The following is a 23,491-nucleotide window of genomic DNA, read 5'->3' as shown; positions in this document are numbered from 1 at the left end:
CCAAGGCACAGAGACTGAGGCTCAGAGATCACATAACAAGGTTCAAGTCACAGAGCGGTGTTAAGAGTCCATGTCCAATGTGTATGCTGAGCTACTATTCTATACTGTTTGGACATTACATTCTATTAATTGTCAGTATAGGCGTTTCTGGGATTTATTATTTTTAGGAAACAGATCCAACCGGCCTCCCCTGAACGCTAGTACTCCTTGTGTCATGGTGAAAAATGCACTGTGCCCTGGCAGGCCCTATGGACGTTGCCAAGTGAGATGGTGTGAAAATATGTCAGCAAGCGGTAGACTAGGAAACTCCGGGCTCTTGTTCTCCTAGAGAGCTCAATGTTAAAGCTATAGGAGACCAAAACATCGTGAGAATTCTATAAACTAGTTAGGATGCTGCAATGCCAGCTGGTGCAGAGCCAGGAAGGGACTGCACTGGGAAGGGAAGTTGGAGCATTTTGCTTGTTCTTGCCCTTCCCCCTGCCAGGCACAGCAATGCTACTGGGAGGGACCCTCCAATTCCCAGCTCCTCCCATGGGACAGGTTTCTGCTGGGTCCGACTCAGAGTGCTGAGTGGTGGGGTCTGTCTGCCCTCAGAGCAGCACCTCTGCGTTTCCACAGCTGCAAGGGGATAGAGTTATGGGCAGTGGAATAGTTGTCTCTGGGTATCCTGGAGGGGATTGGTGCCAGGACCCCCGGTAAATACCGAAATCCAAGGATGCTCAGGTTCCTTATGTAAAATGGCATAGTATACCTATGCATATGCTCCTGTATACTTTAAATCATCTCTAGTTTATAATACCTAATACAGTGTAAATGCTACATAAGTAGTGGCTATACTGTACTGCTCTTATTTGTATTTTTAGTTGTTATACTTTTTCAAGTATCTTCAATGTGTGGTTGAATTTGTGGATGTGGAGCCTGTGGGTATCGAGGGCTGCTTGTACCCTAGAAACAGAAATGGAAAGCTCCAGCGGCAGGGCCGGCCTGCAGGGGGGCAGTTTAATGGGTAAAGCTTCAGTTTTATAAAATGAAAAAGTTCTGGAGATTGGTTGCACAACAATGTGAACACATTTACCACCACTAAACTGTACTGTGACTGTTATGATGGTACATTTTTTTAACCACAATTTAAAAACTTTTTAAGTATTAAAAGAATAAATGGCTATATACACACCTATTAGAATGGCTTAAATCCAGAACACTGACACCACCAAATGCTGGCAAGGATGTGGAGCATCAGGAACTCTCATTCATTGCTGGTGGGAGTATAAAACGGTACAGACACTTTGGAAGACAGTTTGGCAATTTCTTTTCCTTTTTTCAATTTTTTTTTTTTTTTTTTTTTTTTGAGACAGAGTCTCCCTCACTCTGTCACCCAGGCTAGGAGCGCAGTGGCACGATGATCTCAGCTCACTGGCACCTTTGCCTCCTGGGTTCAAGCAATCCTCCCACCTCAGCCTCCCGAGTAGCTGAGACTACAGGCGTGAGCCATCATGCCTGGCTGATTTTTGTATTTTTAGTAGAGACAGGGTTTCACCATGTTGGCCAGACTGGTCTCAAACTCCTGACCTCAGGTGATCCAGACAGTTTGGCAATTTCTTACAAAACTAGACATACTCTTACCATACAATCCACCAACTGTGCTTCCTGTACTTACCCAAAGGAGTTGAGACCTTATGTCCACACAAAAACCTGCAAAGGGATGTTTACAGCAGCTTTATCTGTAATTGTCAAAACTTGAAAGCAACCACGATGTTCTTCAGCAGGTGAATGGATAAACTGTGGTAGAGTCAGACAATGGAATTATTTATCACTAAAAAGAAACAAGCCATCAAGTCATGAAAAGACATGGTTGAACCTTAAATGCACATTACCAAGTGAATGAAGCCAATCTAAAAAGGGTTATCTACTATCTAATCTCAACTATATGACACTTCGGAAAAGGCAAAACTTGGGGGACAGTAAAAGGCTCAGTGGTGAGGGACTGGGGGTAAGGAGGAATCAACAGTGGGACACAGAGGATCCCTGGGGCAGTGAAACTACTCTGGATAATGGTGGGTCCATGTCTTTTTTTTTTTGGAGACAGGATTTTGCTGTCACCCAGGCTGAAGTGTGGTGGCGCGATCACGACTCACTGTAGCCTCGACCTCCTGGGCTCAAGTGATCCTCCCATCTCAGCCTCCCAAGTAGCCGAGACTACAGGCGTGCACCATCATGCCCGACTAATTTTGTATTTTTATGTGGAGATGGGGTTTCACCATGTTGCCCAGGCTGTTCTCGAACTCAAGCGATCCGCCCACCTGAGCCTCCCAAAATGCTGGGATTATAGGTGAGAGGCACCACACCCTGCCAGATCCAGGTCTTTATTCATTTGTCAAAGGCCATAAAATGTACACCACCGGGAGTGGCTCCTAGTATAAACTATGGACTTCGGGTGAAAACAGTGTGCCACTCTGGTTGGGATGTTGATAGAGGGGAAGGTATGCATACAGGGGGAAGGGGTTATATGGGAACTCTCTGTACCGTCAGCCTAATCCTGCTGTGAACATAAAACTACTTTAAAAAAATCAATTAAGACAAACACTAAAGGAACTAAAAGGCACTTGAGCAGTTGAGGCGAACTACAGAAGCCAGAAACTGGAGTCGGGAGGCATGCGTGTATCACTGCCACTCCCCAGTAAAGGTCATTTCTGAAGCCAATTTAAGGAAAGACCTACAACAATCACAAGTGCTCCACTCAAGCAAATCAAAAGGGGACAAAAGAATAAAAGACAAAATGACAAACATTTGCTGTCAGGAAAATATTTTCCTCAAGATACATATTTTTCAAGTTTTGTGGTTTAGCCCTTGACACCTGAAGTCTATCCATTTCATTTTAACTGTATTAATGCCAAGTCAAGACCAGAATGAGACAACAACTAGCTCAAAAAAGCCATCATTTCTATGCAGGTCCTGTTCAGTTGCCCAAGCTTGGTCCTATGGCCGGCACGGCGCACCCAACCACACCTCATCCTGGTGGAGTGAAATGAGAAATGGACTGCTTGATGTAGCCATTAAAACACAATTAATCTGCCATTTCTGCTGCCCCAAATTGATGAACAGAACTCATTTATAATTGCTTATTTCTACTTCACAACATTCCTTCCAGTATTTCTATTCTCTAAAAAAGTCCATTAACATTCCATTTTTTTATAACCCTTAATGTTAATTGGAAATATGTCTTCATATCAACTTGAGTAAATCTGACTGTCCCCATACACCGGCCACACTCCACCTGCCCAGAGGAGTGGCAGATGAACCCTAAATTTTGTTTGCTTCCCGGCTGCGTGGCCATCGAGAGGCCAGGAACGGGACAGACCGGTTCTGATCATGGCCTCCTCTGGAGAACCAGAGCTATCCTTTGGGGGTTAGAATCGGAGAAGGAAGAGACGCATTCACTTTAAATTAAACAGAAGAAGGAAACAAGGTTAAAATGAAGTTTATTATTTTTTTGATTTTTTGATTTTTTTTGTTTTTTGTTTTTTTAAATAAAACTGTTTGTGAAACAGCTATTTTATCCCCATGGCAGAGTGACCCCTGAAAGATGCACTAACCCCTTCTTAAGGCCATAACAAGATTTTTTTGTACTTTTTTGTTTTTTTAAAACTCAGATATTTAAAAATTATACAGTTTACAAAACAAAACAACACAACACAACATAAAGAATCATGTAGCATGGGGCTGCCTATCTGACAGGTCCTCTTTTCCTTTATAAAAATGAAAGCAAAAAGAAAAAGGGGTTAAATGGGTGTTCCTGATCAGCTTAACCCACTCTGATCACAGCGACAGTCCCTCCCCATCCCTGTCTACAGCTCACACTGCCAGCTCTGGCAGCACAGGCCTGGGCCTCCTCCCATCCCCACGGGTCCCTGTGGGTCAGGGCACAGCTGCCTGGAATGTGCTGAGGACAGGGGGCCCCAGAGGAGGGTAATCCCTTGATTTTGCTGCTGCTGTGTACACTTGATGGGGTCCTTGAGGTCCTCACCAGCCACAGTGACCCAGGACACAGCTATGACCTCAGGCATCTGCCAATTTCACCCCCAAAAAGAAAAAATTTTAAAAAACATAAATAAATAGTGTTTCTGGAAATGAAAAAAAAATTTATTTTTGCGTTTAAACATCATTCCCCTACTCTTGAAAACATGGACCATCCCTATATTTCCCCCTCCCCCAAAACCTTCCCACTTTGAGACAAATTAATGACAAAAGGATGGTTCTGGTGTGGTTTGTCTGCTTTTTCAATCCTGGGTCTAGTGTTTTCTGAACTGGTGTGAGACAGGCTAAAGATCAACGCCACACACACACCCCGTCCTTTATGAGATGAGGGTTTGTTCAGTTCAATTTCACATTTAAATTTCACTTGTCATCGGAACAAATTTGGAGATCTTTAACTAGATAATTTTAAAATAGAATCAAAAGGGATAGCGCACCTTTCATTTAAACAAAGTCTTTCCAGACTAAAAATAGATTTATATATATATATTTTTTATCCCTCCCTTTTAATTCCCCCCACCCTTTCCCCATCATCCCACCCCTCCCCCCTCCCCCCACATTGTCACTATGGAGATTGTGTCCATGGAAACAGCCATTCCAACGTCTTGGGTCTTTCTTTCCTGTGGTGTCACTGGTTTGAGTGTGATGTGAGAACTTAAGGAAGGAAGTGCTGGCATGGGCAGGCACGCGGGGCGGGGCAGGGCAGGGTGTGGCTGCACAGTAGGACGATTTCCATTCCATCACGAGTGTCCACCACCTTCTCATCTCCACAGTCTCACCTGGAAGATAAGGGACAGACAGTGAAGGCCAGGAGCCTCCACAGGGTCCACGACTAACAGCCGCTGTTCCGTGGTACCCCTGGGAGCTTTCAGCAGGGAGCCTGCACTCAGACCCCTCTGTAGATGTGCTGCTGATATGGGACACACCCGAGACCAATGCCAGGGCCACTGTGTGGCTCTGGATCTGCAATGTGATTAAAGGCAGCAATGACCTAGTGGGGGTGCTGGGGCCGGACTCTGAGGGCTCCTCAGGGCATGTCTGCCTTCCTAGTGCATAAAGGAACCAGGACAGCAGAGAACTCCCTGACCTCAGGGCTGGCCCCACTTGTGGGGCAGCTGGTGGGGTTTTGCCAGTGTCAGGACCCCAGCTGTGACTGAAACCTACAGTACCTGGTCAATCTGTGGAAGAAACTTCTCGAAGTCCAGCCTCTTAGGACAGTTTCACAGCTGCCTCTAGTCGACACAGCTAGTTGTTTGTTTTTGAGACAAGACATGGCTCTGTCACCTTGGCTCCCTGCAGCCTTGACCTCCTGGGCTCAAGCAATCCTCCCACCTCAGCCTTCCAAGTAGCTGGGACTACAGGTACACGCCACCATGCTTGGCTAATGACAAAGTCATTTGTTTTTTGTTTTTTTTTTTTTTGAGACAGTCTTGCTCTATTGCCCAGACTGGAGTGTAGTGGTGCGATCTTGGCTCACTGCAGCCTCCGCCTCCTGGGTTCAAGTGATTTTTGTGCCTCAGCCTCCCGAGTAGCTGGGATCACAGGTGCACGCCACCACACCTGGCTAATTTTTGTATTTTTAGGAGAGATGTGGTTTTGCCATGTTAGGCTGGTCTTGAACTCCTGGCCTCAGTGATCTGCCCACCTCGGCCTCCCAAAGTGTTGGGATTACAGGCGTGAGCCACTACACCTGGCCCAGTCAGTTCTTCATGCTTAAAAAGAACGCTCTTCCCATGGCCTCTAACAGGGAGGGCAGGTTTTCTGAGGCTCAGACAGAGCTGGACTATGTTAATCCTTTTGACCTCTCAGGAGCCTGAGACCCCTAGGTCCCCCATCCCCAGGCTGGAGGGCTTCTCTCCTCTTCCAGCCCAGGTGCAGAAGGGGATTCTGATGGCCCACGTAGGACAGATGGATTGTACCAAAGGTCCCTGTGGAATGCTTCATGGGCCATCTGATGTGGAAAGGTCTCAAAGAGAAACAGCAGCTTCCTAGGTATCAGTCCAGTAAAATTTCACCAGAAGCCAGAAGTGGTGGCAGCCTCGTCCCTCCTTCACTTGCTATCTGCCAATCACTGTGCTTAAGACTGTCACTGGGGCTCACCTAACTGCTTCCTCAAGCCCAATTTGGTGCCCTCCCCTGACAAATAAACCCCAAGAACCCAAGTGTCACCAGCCCTTTCTGCTTCCATAAAGTTCACACACGCAGAACTGCTTAGCTCCTGCTGGGGCCTGCGGGAGCTAAGATTGAGCTGTTCCCAAGCACGTACATGCACATGCTCTTGCCCAAGGAGGTTCCTGACTACTTGGCAGAAAACACCAATGAGCAGGAACACACACAGAGGCCATGGCACAACATCACCACAGACAAGTAAAAGCAAGCCCTGGGAATGCAGGCCAGCAGCTGAGCTAATGGGCACCCTACCTCCAGGAACACAGAAGGGTGTCATCTTGTTGGGGTTGCAGGATGCCCATGTGAATCAAGGTCAATGCCCACACGTACCCTGCCAGGCTCTGCTCAAGGAGGGGACAGGGCAGGGTTTGCCCTCTTTACCAACACACAGCAGTCTTGGGCCTGCACCCCAATCTTGCTCATTACTCAGAAGAAGAGGACACTACACCAGCTCCCCACTGAAGAATGAAGCACACATCAGCAACTAGGGTCTGCCTGGCCAGTCGGCTCTGCGAGCTGCTACTTGCGGGCCCCTCCCTGGGGTGCGTGGTGGCCCAAGCAGCCGCAGTTCTTCAGCACCTGCAGCCTGGGGCTCTGCCCTCCACAGCCTTCGTGTTCCCCAGGTCTGATGACTAGACCAGCCCAAACACACGATACCCTGAATGTAATGGGACCCTAACTTTTCAAGAGTTACTTCAAAAAAGTTGTTCCTTCAGTAGGGAAATTAGGAAGGAAGGAAAATTCTCTAAGCACTATGTGCCAGGCCCTGGGTTAGAAGCTTTACAGATAATATTTCACAGTAATGTGGACCTGCCTGACCCCCATCTTCAAGAGAGCTAAAGCTCAGGAAGGCGACACATGTAGCCCAAAGCGACATGGCCAGAGGTGGGACTGGGGCTTTCCCAACTGGGCCCTAGGGGCTGCATGTCCTAGGGCATGGGGTGTGGCTGAGAGATGGCTGGATCCCAGACAGTGAGCCTGGGAGCAGCCCTGGTGCCAGCCAGCCTGAGCAGCAGGAGTGACCTGCCACCCCTGTGGTGAAGACTGTGAATTCTCTTTTAAAGAACGTCACCTTGCTGCTCAGCATCCAGGGTTTTGTCTTGGGCCAACACCTTCCCAGGCTTCCTCACTTGTTCCCTCCCTTCCCTTTTCGCTCACACTGTCCTTTCTGCTCCCCTTTGGCCTCATCCGTGGCCTGAACCCGGGATGCCATCCTCACGTCCTTCCACATCAGACTCCAAGCCTGCCTTTCCCAACTGCAGCAAAAGTTCATCATCTCAACACCACTCACCTTGGCCAGGATTCGCCCAGAGCCCATTTCCTCATTTCTAAAACAGACATTAATTCCGACTAGAGAGGGAGGATATGAAGGGAAACCTAATTCTGAATCTATACTGATTTAGGGCACTGACGGTCAGGGTCCAAGAGCCCTTTCTTCTCTGGGATGCACTCATTTCTTTCTTCTTTTTTTTGAGATGGAGTCTCACTCTGTCACCCAGGCTGGAGTGCAGCGGCGTGATCTAGGCTCACTGCAAGCTCCACCTCCCAGGTTCATGCCATTCTTCTGCCTCAGTCTCCTGAGTAGCTGGGACTACAGGTGCCCACCACCACGCCTGGCTAATTTTTTATATTTTTAGTATTTTAGTATTTTAATTTTTTGTATTTTTGTATTGTTAGCCAGGATGGTCTCGATCTCCTGACCTTGTGATCCGCCTGCCTCCCCAAAGTGCTGGGATTATAGGCATAAGCCACTGCGCCCGGTCTGGGATGCACTCATTTCTTTAACACAGACTCACTTGGCACTAGCATAGTTACATGCCCCGCTCTGGGTTGGCTTTGATGGTGCAAAGACAGACGTGGTCCCTGCCCTAATGGAGCTTACATTCTAGTGGAGAGACACGTAGTAAACAAGTAAATGATATGAAATTGTGGTGATGCTAGGATGGCTGCAAGTGAGGAGAGGGGCAATGGAGACAAGGATTTTCTGAGAAAGTAGCATTTAAGCTGAGACCCAGGAGATGGAGCCTGTTTTCAACATGAAGATGGGGAGCCAAAGTGCTTCCAGCACAAGGAACTGTGTGTGCAGAAGCCCAGAGGGAGGAAGCCTGGTCCCTGAGGAGCTGGAGGCAGCCAGGGGCCTGGAGAGTCACCTGAGACTTCCACAGGGCTCTGGAAGGCAAGGTGAGACGTCTGGGCTTTGTTTGGAAGATGCAAGAATCCTCTGATGCAGGACTGGAGGGAGGCCTAATGAAGATTGCACTTGGCTGCTGAGCAGTGGCAGGGAGGCGGGCACTATAGCAGCCACAATGCCTGGGCTGGGGCTGGTGGGGAAGGAAAGTGGACAGACTCAGGCTCTCCTCTGGAGGTGTAAGCCCAGACTGCCTCTGGACCAGTTTGGGGAAAGGGGAACTCTAGAATGTGACATTCATACATACACACAAATGGGCTGTGTGATGTCCAGCTCCAGGGGCAGGGGGGCCACTCCCCCTTCCCTGCCTTGCTCAGCGTCCATCCATGGCTGTTCTGTGCAGGGTACATAGTATCGATGATGCAGCATCAGCCCTGATCAAGGTTATGCTTCCCATGTGCTGGACTACAGGGCCTGTTAGGGGAAGCTGGGGCCTCCTTGTTTAATTCATGACAGGAGGAAGAGCTGGGTATAGGGATTCCACTGTCAAAAGCCCTGCCAACCAATGACACAAGCCAGCAAGGCAACCACCTTGGCACAAGGAGACAGTGGGCAACCACAGGACTGCAGAAGGACTTTTCCCCTCCGCACTCCTGACGAGGGTCAGGTACCAGATACCTCAGAGGCTGGGAGGCAGGGGCGGCATCTTTTAACCCCAAGCCTTGGATATTTTTTGCTATAAGAGACAGCTGCAGGGTCCAATCTGCTGCCTTGACCCCTCCAACTCCCCAGAGAAACCCAGGCTAGGCATGGCAGACCAACGGGCTGAGAGCCAGTGTGCTGTGCTGGCACTCACAGACATTTCCCAATGGAATCTCAAAAGGTTGGCACTGCTATTCATGTTTTTACAGAAGAAACCAAAGCACAGAGACATGGAGTGGTCTGACCTTAGTCACACAGCACCTATCATATCACTCTGTCAGAACACGGTGCACTAGGAGGCAGACACACGTGCACATTCGCTGTCTGTTCCCTGCCTTGTCAGGGCACCCAATAATGGCGGCTCTCTATCCCCAGCATGGGGCCCAAGATGAGCCCTCCTTTAGTTAGAGGTGTGGTTCTATCCCCAGTCACCAGGGCTTCTACCACACATGAACGACAGTGACCACCCTCAATGTCACTCTGCTGAACTGGGAAACCAGGAAAAGGTATCTGCCTTGTGGGAACAGCACATAAAAAACATTTCAGATGGACAGGACTGGATGCAGTGAGTCCATCCCTTCCCTCCAAGAGCTGAATGGAATGGTTCAACCTCAATGGACCTGAGACGACGCTCTACAATGGGTGAGGCCACTTCATCACTGTGCTTCAACCCAGAAGGATGAAGCTCATTGTTCTGTTCAAGAGTTGGCCGGGCGCTGTGGCTCACGCCTGTAATCCCAGCACTTTGAGAGGCCAAGGCGGAAAGATCACTTGATGTCAGGAGTTCAAGGCCAGCCTGGGCAACATGGTGAAACCCCATCTCTACAAAAAATACAAAAATTAGCTGGGCGTGGTGGTGCACGCCTGTAGTCCCAGCTACTTGGGAGGCTGAGGCGGGAGAATCGCCTGAACCCAAGAGATGGAGGTTGCAGTGAGCCGAGATCGTGCCCCTGTACTCCAGCCTGGGCGACAGAGTGAGAATCCGTTTCCAAAAAAAAAAAAAAAAAAAAAAAAAAGAGTCAAGGGCTCTGTCAGCTAGGAAGGAAGGCCCAAGAATGATGAGAAGAACAGATGATGAACAAAATCCCCAAGAGATTTGTCCACCAGGCCCAGGGCCTGTTCTTTCTTTTTCTCAAACGCAGATGCAATTCCAGGAAGAAAACAAAAAACACTTAAGCTCTTTCCTTAACCAGGTCTTCTAGGACACATTCCAGGAATACGCATCATGGTCCCCTACAGAACTTGACTCTAACCATCTGCGCCTGTGCTGGCACAGGGGTGACCATGGGAAGGCACAGCGACACCCTCAGGAGTGTAGGGACATGCAGGAGGGCCAACAGAAACAGTCCTTTCAAAACCACGCAACGCAATGGCTGCCTTGTCCTAAGGGCTAATCCCAGGAAAAGGAGCAGGCAGTGCTGCCCAGTAGGTTCTGGAAAACCAGCAGCCACTCGCTGATGGTGGCAATGTACTCCAAGTCCAAGAGGCTTCATTTGCTCATCTGGTTCCTCTGACCCAGGAACACATGGAATGGCTTCCACCCACCTCCCCACTTTGCTCTGATCCCTTCACTGCCAACCCTACTCCCCAGAAGAGGAAAGAGAAAGGCACTACACTCAACGCTCTATCAAGAAGGCACTTAGCAGCCCCCACTTGACTTCTCAAATTTTCTCCGGAAATTAGTAGTGGTAACAAGGAGGAGGGCATGTTCCAGAAGGTGGTCAGGCACATGGTGGTGCCAGAAGGGACAGGTCTAGCGTAGCTGTGTGGGTCAAACTCCTGAGGTCGACACAGAAGTCCTCCCATTTGAGAGAAATGACCGCTCAATGAATATTTCTGAGACTAGTCCCCCTGCCCCATCCTGTAGCAGCAAGTGCCACAAGGTACATTTTGGTTTTTCTTTTCTTTACAACGTATTTCCCTTCATGCCTCAGTGAGGCAGGGAGTGTGAAGGAGCAGCATGGAGCTCAGAGGCCTGCAGCTTCTAGAGACCCAAGTCCTATCATCCTGTTTTCACAGATGCCTGCCAAGAGGGCCGTGACCACAATCCCACACAAACTCACAGCAAGCACAACTCAATCACAAGAATTTTTTTTTTCTTTTTTTTGAGACAGGGTCTCACTGTGGCCCAGGCTGGAATGCAGCAGCATGATCATGGCTCACTGCAGCCTCAACCTCCAGGTTTGATCAAGTGATCCTCCCAGCTCAGCCTCCTGAGTGGATGGGACTAAAGGCACGCACCACCATACACGGCTAATTTTTTTTTTTTAATGTAGACACAGGGTCTCACTGTTGCCCAGGCTGGTCTTGAACTCCTGGGCTTAGGCGATCCTTCTGCCTCAGCCTCCCAAAGTGCTGGCATTACAGGTATGAGCCACCATGCCCAGCCTCGAGATTTTTAAGAGTAAAATTAAATCAGATGCTAGAGTCTACTAAATCTTTGAGGATTTTTTTTCCTTTGTGCTTCTGCAAAAAGGAATCCTTCATAACACTGGAAAAAGGAGATTTCTAATAACAAAACCCAAGAGTTCTGTTGTTTTCAAAGGAAAACACACCATAAGCTTTACAGAAATGTAGTAAATTAAAAAGAAGAGACCTTTGACTGGAACCCTTCCTGAGATGGGGGAAAGAGCAGGGGCTACTGGCAAGAGATGCCCCGCCCAAGAAAGAGACCTAAAAGCCTGTTGTGTACACTCACAAGACCACCCCTGGCCAGCTGTGCCCTGAAGGGCTGCCTTCAGGAACAGTCACCCTGCACCCCATCGGCAGTAGACAGTTTAGAAGCCCCCACTCCTTTCCACAGATATTCTGGGGAGCTAAGTAACCAATGGAAGAACACTGCATCCACCTGGGGTCGTCATCCACGGGATGAAATGCTGGCGGCAGAGCATGGAGCGAGCAGGAGGGCAGAGGCAACAAGGCCTGCTGGGAGCCAGGCAGGGTGCAGGGAGCCTGGCGGCCCCAACTCACCTGTGCTTGCTGTCCTTTCCATTCCCACGAGCACACTGCCCCCCTCACCCCCGCTCCGACTGCTCTGTGCTGAGGCTGCCTTTCGCGGTCTTGTTCTGCAAGGGGGGGAGAGGGCACGGAAGGGGAGGCTGACACGGGCAAAACCAAGAGGAGACAGACATGTGGGAGAGGACAGTGCAGAAATCAGGGAGGGCAAAGGGAGGACAGGAGTGGCACACGGAAAAGGAAAGAAAAGGCAGAGTCAGTCCTGACCGACAAACAGGAGACATTCAGACAGGGTTTTCTGAGGCAAAATGTGACCCTTAAAAAGGGGAGTTCTAAAAATAACATGCAAATTAAGTAAAAATAAAGAGAATATAAGATCCTGTGACCCCTACCCCCCACCCTTCCCTGGAAATAATTTTTAAAGAAAAGCATAAGCAAGCATCTTTCAGGAGCATTTTGAGGGCAGACCTCTCTGGACAACCTCCTTCTAGTACTTTCGGCCCTACTAGATTTAAGACTGCGAGTGACCAGTGACCACCAGGTGTCAGTGTGACCCCAGTGAGAGACACGGTGCAGCCCCTGCAGGAAACATCAGGTGGCAGTGGTCTCCGTTCTGATCCTTTCTTGGGGCTCCTTCTCCACATACACCCTCCCCACACACATATGTGGTATCCACAAACAGGCCATTCACCCCTTACCTCCCACCCTTTCCTAAAGGAAGCGACCATGAGACCACCTCCTAAATAAGCTGGGAAGTGGAGCCCGAGGCAGCCCATCCACTGTGCATCAGGCTGCTTCTGCAGAAGCATAACCTGGAAGAGACTGTGAGCTTCCCCAGAGCCTTGGGGTCAGCTCGACTTCTAGTCTAGGAAGATGCCTTTGCACAGGCCTCAAGGCCTAGAACCAGACTTACCAAACGCCAACCTGTGAACTGGGGTTCTATTCATCTCAAGTGGAAATCAGTGGCTTGATCGAGTTAGATATTCTCACCTCTCTTAATAAACAGACAAACACTCCCTTATCCCAAAACACATTTCTCCTGGGATCCTCATAACACTCCGAGTGCTGGTCCCCATGCCACGGGTCTCCCTTCAGCATCATGACCCTCCACCCTCCCAGGACCAGGAGCGGACTAGCAGCCGGAGGAACAGGTGGGGACAGGTGTGGGTGAGGCCCACCAACACCTGGTCTTCAAGTCTTTCAGGAGGAGCCACCCTCGATCCCATCCCTGCTGGTAGCTCTTGGGGCCTCTGACTCACCTTGTGCTTAGGGCACCTCACCGAGAAGTTCTCCTCATGTAGCAAACAATCTGGAAGACAGAAGGGGACAGTCAGATGGAGACTTCACAGCTGGACGTAGGTGTGGTCATGCTGGCTGGGATTGACAGGGTCAGACATGAAGGTAGGAGGTCGCTACACTTACTTCTAATAGGAAAACATTAGAGACAACCCAAGTAAGCTAGGATACCTTAACATGATGGATATCGGTCACTTAAAAATTAATATTTTAAAAGAGTTAATGGTATGGAAAACACTCATGAAACAAAACTGCTTGAAAAAACCAGGATGTACAAATGTATAAATGTGCTAATTTTATTAAAATGTTTCTATGCATTAAAAAAAGACTTGGGGCTGGGTACCATGGCTCACACCTGTAATCCCAGCACTTTGGGAGGCCGAGGCAGAAAGATCACTTGAGTCCAAGAGTCAAGACCAGCTTGGGCAACACAGTGAGATCCTGCCACTATTAAAAAAAAAAAAAAAAATACTGAAAGGCTGGGTGTGATGGCACTTGCCTATAGTCCCAGCTACTTGGGAGGCTGAGGTGGGAAGACTGCTTGAGCCCAGGAGTTCAGACTGCAGTAAGCTACTATCACATCACTGCACTATAGCCTAGGCAAGCAAGACTGTCTTAAAAAAAAAAAAAAAAAAAAAAAACTACTCAGGAGGCTGAGGCAGGAGAATCATTTGAACCAGAGAGTCGGAGGTTGCAGTGAGCCGAGATCACACCACTGCACTCCAGCCTGGTGACAGAGCGAGACTCCTTCTCAAAAAAAAAAAAAAAAAAAAAAAAAAAAAAAAAAAAAAGACTGAAAGGAAATCTAGGAATATGTAACAATAATTCTCTTTGGGTAAGAAGATACAGCTGATTTAAATTTTATCTTTTCTATATTCCCATGATATCACCAATAAATGCTATTTTAAAAATCCTTGATTCTAGGCTAACCCCATTTCTCAGGCTCAAGCCAAAGCCTCCCTGTAAAAACACTTTAAAATCTAGACGCGTCTTTTCTTCTCTGTACAGAGAAAGCCCAGGTGTCTGAGACAGAAAGGTGGCCAGGCCCAAGAGCCCCACTGTCACCTTTGCCCTACGACCCATGGAGACACAGAAGCCTCCAACACAAATCACATAATCCACACTAAATGCTTCAGAGGAAGGTAAAATCCCATGAGGATGCTTTTAATCCTTGGAGGAAAAATGATTCATTCCAACTGGTAACATGATGACAGCATCCTGGATGGCGGCAAGGACACATCTGCCTCCAGGTGAGCTGAGCTCTCACACAAGGGTAGTGCATGGATCAGGGCAAGGAAATCTAATTAATGAGTTCACTCTGCACACCACAGCTCCTGGAGACCGACAGCCAGGTCACTGGTGCAAAACGCGGTGGCAGAATGTTAATAAATATTGATAACACATTCTCAGCGAGCTCCCAGGCACCATGGCAGGAGGCAGCCACGGTACTTACCCTTGTTAAATTTAAACTGAGATCCAGACTAGCAGCCTGTGTGCCCACAGATTTCAAGTGCAATAGTAATAAGCAATGAACATACACATGAAAACTTTTCAGGTCCCAGTATCCTAAAACAAATCAAAAAGACCCTTTTATATTTGGCCAGACCTGGAACATCACAGCCTGTCTTTCGTTGGAGCCCGTGAGTATCTAAGAGAGTGGGCGGCAGCCTTTTAGGCTCCGTGGGCCCAAGAGCTCAGCAACTTACCACTAACCTCCAAGCCCCTCCCACAGCAAGCAACTAGCAAGGCAATAAATGAAATGTGTTAATTTAAAACCCACAAGTACATAGTGTGACCAAGACTCCTGCTGCTCCAATCTGCCAGAGAGTTTATAAACAGCAGGAGCCAGACAACTGGAGCTCAGGGGACATGTTCTCTTCTTACCTGGGCTCTGGCAGCAAGCAGTATGCTGGCTCAGTCTCTAGTTTGGGCCAAACAGAAACAGTACAGCACACGTGGGGCTGGGCCACGCTTACGCCACAGGGGTTTATACCAATGAGGATGGGGACCACATGAGCAGCAAAGGGTGCCATCAGAAAGGCACAGGTGGCTCAGTTCCCTCGTGGCCACGTAACAGTGACCAGCTGTGATGGACCATTAATAAAACACGCCTCATGTTAGGAAATGCGTTCCCTCTGAGTTAGAAGCAGAAAAGAGTAAGACACTATGAGTGCACGCTAACGACAACTTGAAACTAATGCTAGACACATCTGGAAACGAAGTCTCCTACAGCAATCTGCGCCTGAGGCAGTGTCCATCTCTGACAAGGCCTCCCATGCAGGAACACTATGCAGACAATGCCCTCCTCTGTTCTCATACATGTCCACAGGCCGTCAGGAAGCGCAATTCATGTTCCTGGCAGGGGCCAGAACCACAGCTAGAGAGCTCAGAAACCTGGAGGGCACAGGGGAGCTTCTCTGACCAGTCCCTGCTGGGAGGGAAGAGTGAAGAGCAGTAGGTATAGTAAAACCTCTTCTGAGGACTCTGAACAGGCAACTGCACCTACATGGCCAGCCAGTCAAGGTCTCTCAGTCTGTGTTCTTCAGGGCCCAGGCACCATCCGACACTGTCCAGAGGGCCCAGTCAGCACTTCTGCATAGTGAAGTCGAAGTAAACAGCTTGCGAGATCATCATCCAAGCTCAAAAAGACCCACAAGGTGGCCTAGTCAACAAGATGGCTTGCAGACACAAACATCAACGCCCCAGAAGAGAAGGCCACTTTCATTTCCCTCTTTAAGCTCAAAGGCAGAGTGGATTTACTGAGCTCCTCATTATAAGCTCTGTGAAGCTTCAGATACCCACATGCATCCACATGCTCCCACACTGAGGATGGTGGGCTCAAGGAGGGAGGTGGGAAAAACAAGAAGGGTTTAATGTCCTTTGGATCTGTTGTGTACCAGACACAGACTCCAATTCACCTACACTCTACCCCAGTGCTACTGTTATTCCTTATTTTGGCACACTGCAGGGCTTGGGACACAGGGGCCTCCCAGCCCCACCCTGCCTTGCTGAAGGGTAGGTTCAGGCTCCTGGGCCCTAAGGAGGGAAATATGGGGCTCTTGGCACTGGGACTGGCTTCTGTGAGGCAGACGGCTGTCCCTTGGGGAGGAGTCAGACTACCAGCATTTCCTAATGACCCATCCAGGGCTCTGACCGCACTAGCAAGATCAAAGTCTGCAGCAGAGATAGCAGCTTTAAAATGCTACTGCAAGGAGAGCTGCAGAAAGTAGAATTCCCAGCTGTTTTTTCATGAGAGTAGAAGAAAAAAAAAACCTCCACGCAAGGTTCTTTATGCACAGTGGAATTATTAATGAGCTACCACAGCCTTTTTTTCTCTTCTGTCTTAATTGTTGTGGCTCATTGCATTAAATACATTAATTAAAAAAAAAAAACAAAACAGAGCTCATGCTCTTATTACTGTAACCCCCACCTGGAGCCAAATCCTGTGCCTATGACATAACAAGCAACACAAAACAGCTGACCACGATGTCAGAAATGCAGGGTCAACATCAGGTGGGGGGGAAGTCACAGATCATGAAACACAGATCATGAAACAAAGATTCTGTTTCTATGGAGACGTCCCAGTAATAAAAGTATTCCCTGAGACCTCAACAGCTCTTTAAAGATCTGGGTGGTTGACAGCAAGGCAGAGATGAAAATGTTAAACTGCTCTTTACTCCATAGGGAGGTTAGGGATTCTCAAACCAAGGACTTATTTTTGTTATGATTAGAAAGAAAAGTCAATCAATAAACTTGTTTCCTGGATACAAAGTTACATCATATAGAGAGAGCAATTTCCAAGAAGACTGTGTGGAATAATACAAGCATCCATCTCCACAGGGCAGTGCAGGCCTCTGGGTCACTGTGACTTGGGTCATCAAAAAGACCGCAATGACCAACACATGGTCATCTTGTGAAACTGCCTCTGGTCCCCAGGTCTCCACATGAAGGAACAAAGTGCACAGCAGCAGAGGCAGCAAAGCCAGAGGCCGACAGCCCTATCCTTACTCCTCCCAACCCAGACCCCTCTGTCTTGCTGGACACTCGGCCACCAACTTCTGTTAAATAGACATGCTACCAGCTTAACTAGGCAGGCTACCAAGATGGGCCCCAAAACAGAAAATGACAGATACCATTTACTCACAAGTCCTCAGCTAATGAAGAAGGTCCTGTGCTTCTCTGCTGGTGGGCTGGGGTGGCAACCTGGGCACAAGCTTCCATTAGAGGACAGGATGTTCCAGTGCTCTATGGCCCCTTCCAAAGATTCCCAACCATATTGCCTGAACTTGGATTGATGAGGGTATCTCTAAGTCTGTGCTGTTCAGCCACTAGCCATACATGGCCACTTAAGTTTAAATTAAGAAAAAAAAAATTCATTTCCTCAGTCCCACTAGCACTCAATGGTCACATCTGGTTTGTGGTTACCACATTGGAGAGTGCAGAGCTAGAGCGTTTCCATCATTGCAGAATGTTAAGCTGAGCTTTGCTGCTTGACATCTTAGAAACTGGACCAGAAGGCAGGCTATGAGCAGAACGGGGGCAGCCTCCAGGGGGGCCCTTGCTGAAGTGTGCTTGGGTGGGATGTGGCACCTGCCTGTCCACACACCCTAACTGTATCCCTGAACACAGCCTCAGTGGGGGGACCACTTCTTACCTAGCTGCGAACTGGGAAAGCCAAAACTCATAGTATTCCCAATATAAAACTAACAATCAACCATAAAAAAACTTAATACTTAAAAATCCTCATATATAGCTGGGCATAATGGTACATGCCTGTATTCCCAGCTACTTGGGAGGATCGCTTGAGCCTAAGACTTTGAGTCCAGCCTGGGCAACACAGTGAGACCCTGTCTCAAAAAAAAAAAAAAAAATTTTTTTTTTTTTTTTTTTTTCACTTAAAAGCCATTTTCTTGGCCGGGCGCAGTGGCTCACGCCTGTAATCCCAGCACTTCGGGGGGCCGAGGCAGGTGGATCACAAGGTCAGGAGATCGAGGCCATCCTGGCTAACATGGTGAAACCCCGTCTCTACTAAAAATAGAAAAAATTAGCCGGGCGTGGCGGCAGGCACCTGTGGTCCCATCTGCTGGGGTGGCTGAGGCAGGAAAACGGCGTGAACCCGGGAGGCAGAGCTTGCAGTGAGCCGAGATCGCACCACTGCACTCCAGCCTGGGCGACACAGTGAGACACCGTCTCAAAAAAAAAAAAAAAAAAAAAAAAAAAGCCATTTTCTTCAACTAGAAACAGAAAACTTCATATTACTGCTCCCCCTTTCCTGGCCACTAGACTACAGGGAAGAAAACACAATATTCTGATGTAACTAGGGGTAATGAAAATGAGAAAAGGCAACTGGTTGGCTCTTTTAAAAACTTATTTTTATTTGAACAGACCTGTTCTTGCTATGTTATCCAGGCTGAACTTGAACTCCTGGCCTCAAGCGATCCTCTAGCCTCAGCCTCCTGAGTAGCTGAGATTACAGGTGTGAACCACCATACCTAGTTAACTGGTTAGCTCTTTTTTTTTTCTTTTGAGACAGAGTCTCGCTCTGTCGCCAGGCTGGAGTGCAGTGGCGTGATCTCAGCTCACTGCAACCTCCACCTCCCAGGTTCAAGAGATTCCCCTACCTCAGCCTCCCAAGTAGATGGGACTACAGGCATGCGCCACCACACCTGGCTAATTTTTCGTATTTTAGTAGTGACAGGGTTTCACCATGTTGGCCAGGCTGGTCTTGATCTCCTGACCTCGTGATCCACCCACTTCGGCCTCCCAAAGTGATGGGATTGCAAGCATGAGCTGCCGTGCCTGGTCCAACTGGTTAGCTCTTGAAAGAGAAGGATTTAACAGCTGTACTACAGAATATGGCAGACCATGACCCAGGGTAAATTACACCTCGGACTCAACATGAAAATATTTGGCGGAAAAAAGAGAATGGAAGGGATGGACTAAAACCCAAACTCCCTGAACTGACATTTCAAGGCTACTTTGTTTTTGTTTTGAGATAGGATCTCACTCTGTTGCCCAGGCTGGAGTGCAGTGGCCCAACTGAGGCTCATGTAGCCCCTCCTGGGCTCAGTAATCCTTCCATCTCAGCCTCCCTGGGTAGCTGGGACTACAGACAAGGGCCACCACCCCTGGCTAATTTTTTGTATTTTTTGTAGAGATGGGGTTTCGCCACATTGGCCAGGCTGGTCTTGAACTCCTGGGCTCAAGCAATCCTCCCACCTCAGCCTCCGAAAGTGCTAGGATTACAGGTGTGAGCCACCACACCTGGCACTCTGTTTCTGATTCCCTATTTTTCCTTTGATCAAATAGTGCCTTGGCCATCAAGCTGCCCTTCAGTACACATGTACGTGTGAATACACACATTTTTATAAGACTCTAACTGGCATCAGCGTTATCTTCTCTACCTCTCTTGTTCTTTTTAACTGCTTCTCCTACAGAAGCTTGGAGAGAAAAGAGGGAAGGGGGAGGTAAGGGCAAGGAGAAGGATGTGTAAGGAATGGAGACATGCTTAAACAAAAGTCAGGAGCTGCAAGCAACTGCTGCGCTGGAAGGAAGGGTGGGCAGGATGAATTCTGAGACCTGATCCAAGTCTGTTGGCCTTGCTCTATGTGTGTTATGCCTCATGCCTGTTCCCATCATGCAGTCAGCCACGCCCTCTTCCCCTTCCCATCAAATTCAAATCAAACTTCACCTCCTATGGACAGCGTGGCTGCCTCCGTGGACGGCCTTGCTTCTCTCCTGGGGAAGCACAGAGAGGGGGCATGCACATGACAAGCACCATGCTACTTGCTGCCTTCTCTCACCACTTTTCCTCAAACGTGACCACAGGCATTATGAGGGCTGCCTGGGTGATGGTCTTAGATACATCTAATGCTCAAGAAGTAACTAGAGGACATTATGTCAAGTGAAATAAGCTAGGAACAGAAAGTTAAAAGCTGCATGTTCTCGCTCATGTGGAAATTTAAAAAGCTGATCTTACGGAAGTATTAAAAAGTAGAATAGAGAATACTAGAGGCCAGGAAGGGGAAAGGAAAGGAAGAGATAAGTAGAGATTTGTTAAAGAATACAAAATTACATCTAGATGGGAGAAATAAGTTCTAGTATTCTGTATCACTGTAGGATAACCACAGTTAACAATATTATATTGTATAGTTTCAAATGATTAGAAGATACCAAATGTTCCCAACACAGATATGATGTTTGAGACGATGGGTATGCTAATCATCTAGGTCTGATCATTATATATATATAGAAACGTTACTGAGCACCCCATATCTACAATTACTGTCCATTAAAAAAAGTAAAAAAGGCTGGGCACGGTGGCTCACGTCTGTAATCCCAGCACTTTGGGGGGCTGAGGTGGGTGGATCACCTGAGATCAGGAGTTTGAAACCAGCCTGGCCAACATGGCAAAACTCCGTTTCTACTAAAAATACAAAAATTAGCCGGGCATGGTGGTGGGCGCCTGTAGTCCCAGCTACTCGGGAGGCTGTGGCAGGAGAATCACCTGAATCTGGGAGGCAGAGGTTGCAGTGGGCTGAGATCATGCCATTGTACTTTAGCCTGGGTGACAAGAGCGAAACTTCATCTCAAAAAGAAAGTAAAAAACTTAATAAACTTGAAATTAACACCCACCTTGCCGCTAAAAAAGTAACTGGGGAAAACACCCACTGAAGGGACTAAAAGTCTAGAGTAAGAAAGGTGATTTTCCCAGGTTATCGAAGCTCTGAGTCAAAACTCAAGTCTTCTGCGTCACTCATTGGATGGCACTTCTTTAACAAAATGTTTCCCTTCTTTCAACAGTTAACACACTGCAAAACATCCCCCTATCATCTCAACAAAGAAAATACAACACTCTGTATTGTATGTATACAACATACTGTGATTTAGAGTAAGAAATACATATTTTAGTCTTCATCCCTGATTCCTGGCACAGACCTCCTAAAACCTGTGTAAATTCCTGAGCAATTAGGGGTGCTAGGAGCATCTTTTCTTCTAATATTTGGTTTTTGATCCTGGTTCCTGACATGGAGCTCCTAAACCCTTGGAATTTCCTGGATAGGAGCACCTTTTGTTCTAATGAGGCAACTCTTGGTGGTTCCTGGATGGGGCTGGGCACTGGAGAGACTAAGCTGTGATTAGCAGCTTGGAACTGTTAGCTCTACCCACCCCACTCCAGGAAGGACAGAGGGGGTGAAGACTGAGTTAATAATTGATTATGCCTACATGATGAAGCCTCCAAAAAATCCGTGAACTCCTGGATTCAGAGGGCTTCTGGACTGCTGAGTATATGAAGGTGCCTCAGGGGTGGTGCCCCTGGAGAGAGCATGGACGCTCCATGCCCCTGCCCACACATCTGGCCCTATGTTTCTTTCATCTGGCTGTTCATCTGCATCCTTTATAATGGGTAAACACAAGTGAAGTGTTTCTGTGAATTCTGTGAGCCACGTTAAACATTAATCAAACCCAAGGAAGCAGTCTTGGAAACCCCAGTTTATAGTTGATCATTCAGAAACACAGGTCATAACACAGGGCTTGAGACTGGTATATGAAGTGGGGAGCGGTCTTGTGGGACTGAGCCCTTAACCTGTAGGGGCTGCACTAACTCTGCTTAGTATCAGAGCTGAACTAAACTGTATGTAGGACACTCAGTTGATGTCCAGTGGTGAATTACCTGTGTGATGCTATCAAGAAAGTAAAAAGACAACTCAAGAGAATGGAAGAAAATATTTGCAAACCACATATCCAGAATTACAAATAATTTTTTCTTTTCTTTTCTTTTCTTTTTTTTTTTGCGACAGAGTCTCACTCTGTTGCCCAGGCTGGAGTGCAGTGGCGCGATCTCGCAACCTCTGCCTCCTGGGTTCAAGCAATTCTCCTGCCTCGGCCTCCCGAGTAGCTGGGACTACAGGTGCACACCACCACACCTGGCTAATTTTTGTAGTAGAGACGGGGTTTCACTATTTTAGCCAGGCTGGTCTCGAACTCCTGACCCCATGATCCACCCGCCTGGCCTACAAATCTTAAAACTTGACATTAAAAAGATAAATAACCCAATTTTACAATGGGCAAAGGATGTGAATAGCTATTTCTCCGTAGAATATGTACAAATGGCCAATAAGCACATGAAAAAAATGCTCAACATCATTAGCCATCAGGGAAATACAAATAAAAACCACAATGAAATAACATTGCATATCCACTGGGCTGGCTACAATTAAAAAAAAACAACAACACACATGACAACAAGTGTCAGGGAGGACCTGGGGAAAGGAGAACACTCATGCACTGCCAGTGAGAACATAGAATGGGGCAGCCATTTTGGAAAACAGTCTGACAGTTCCTTAAAAGGTTAAACAGAGTTACATGATCCAGCAATTCCACTCCCAGGTACACATCCAAGAGAACTGAAAACATGTTCACACAAATGCTTGCATGTGAATGTTCTGTAGCAGCATTATTCATAACAGTGAAAAAGTGGAAGTAACCCAAATGTACAGCAAAGTCCACAGAGATAGAAAGGATTGAGTCCAACAGAGCTTAAAGGAAAAAAAAAAAATCATAAATATTTAAAAAAGAAAACAGAATAGTGGTTGCCAGGGACTGGAGGGAAGGGAAGGGAGATGAGTGCTACTAATGGGTGGGAAGTTTTTTTTATGAAGTGACAAAAAAAAAAAAAAGAAAAACAACAACAACAGAGAGAATCAAACTGTATGTCCTAACCCTTTGGATGCTCTGGACAGGGGTCTGTGGTATCCTCTTACCTGCATCAACGGCACACGGGTAATGGTATCGGAAGGAGCAGCCTTTGTTGTAGCAGCCCAAGGTGGCGCCTGCCTCCTGGCAGTGGGAACATTTCTGAAAGGAAGGGAAAAGTCAGGCATGTCAGTATCCCAGATTTGGCCCTCTCCTCCAGGCCTTCCCTGGTCCCCATCTGTTAGACCTCAGCACGTGTCTCTGTGGTTAGAGGAGTCCGTGGTGGCAGGATGAGCTGGTCAGTTTCTAAATGCCACTCTCTGACCACACCATGGGAAGGGATCCAGCAATAATGTTTTAGACCAAGCCTCACAAATGTTCTCAAATCAACAACAGCAGGGTGAGACAAGCAATCCATGTCATAAAGGACATGCCAAAGTGGGGTCCTCAGCTCTGCCTCTGGTGCCCCCGCCATCCACCCACCCACACACTCTGCCAGGCATTTCCTTGCTG

General features: G+C 47.8%; 1 protein-coding gene across 4 annotated transcripts in view; it reads right to left on the bottom strand.

Annotated features, from left to right (window-relative positions):
* Window positions 1-3,462: 3,462 nt before the first annotated feature.
* TCF20 (transcription factor 20) overlaps window positions 3,463-23,491 on the bottom strand; it is a 184,345-nt gene continuing 164,316 nt past the window's right edge. For 3 of the 4 annotated variants that reach the window (XM_030815434.1, XM_030815432.1, XM_030815433.1), the window contains exons 3-6: window positions 23,047-23,140; window positions 13,246-13,295; window positions 12,002-12,129; window positions 3,463-4,811 (exon numbers count right to left, since the gene is read on the bottom strand). In XM_030815434.1, coding sequence (XP_030671294.1) covers window positions 12,046-12,129; window positions 13,246-13,295; window positions 23,047-23,140 — 228 coding nt within the window. In that variant the 3' untranslated portion in view covers window positions 3,463-4,811; window positions 12,002-12,045. The remainder of the gene's footprint in view (window positions 4,812-12,001; window positions 12,130-13,245; window positions 13,296-23,046; window positions 23,141-23,491) is intronic. The other variant, XM_030815435.1, reaches the window with a different exon arrangement.

This window comes from Nomascus leucogenys, chromosome 7b, assembly GCF_006542625.1.
Source record: "Nomascus leucogenys isolate Asia chromosome 7b, Asia_NLE_v1, whole genome shotgun sequence".
NCBI classification, from domain to species: domain Eukaryota; kingdom Metazoa; phylum Chordata; class Mammalia; order Primates; family Hylobatidae; genus Nomascus; species Nomascus leucogenys.
This window is presented reverse-complemented; position numbering and strand designations above follow the sequence as displayed.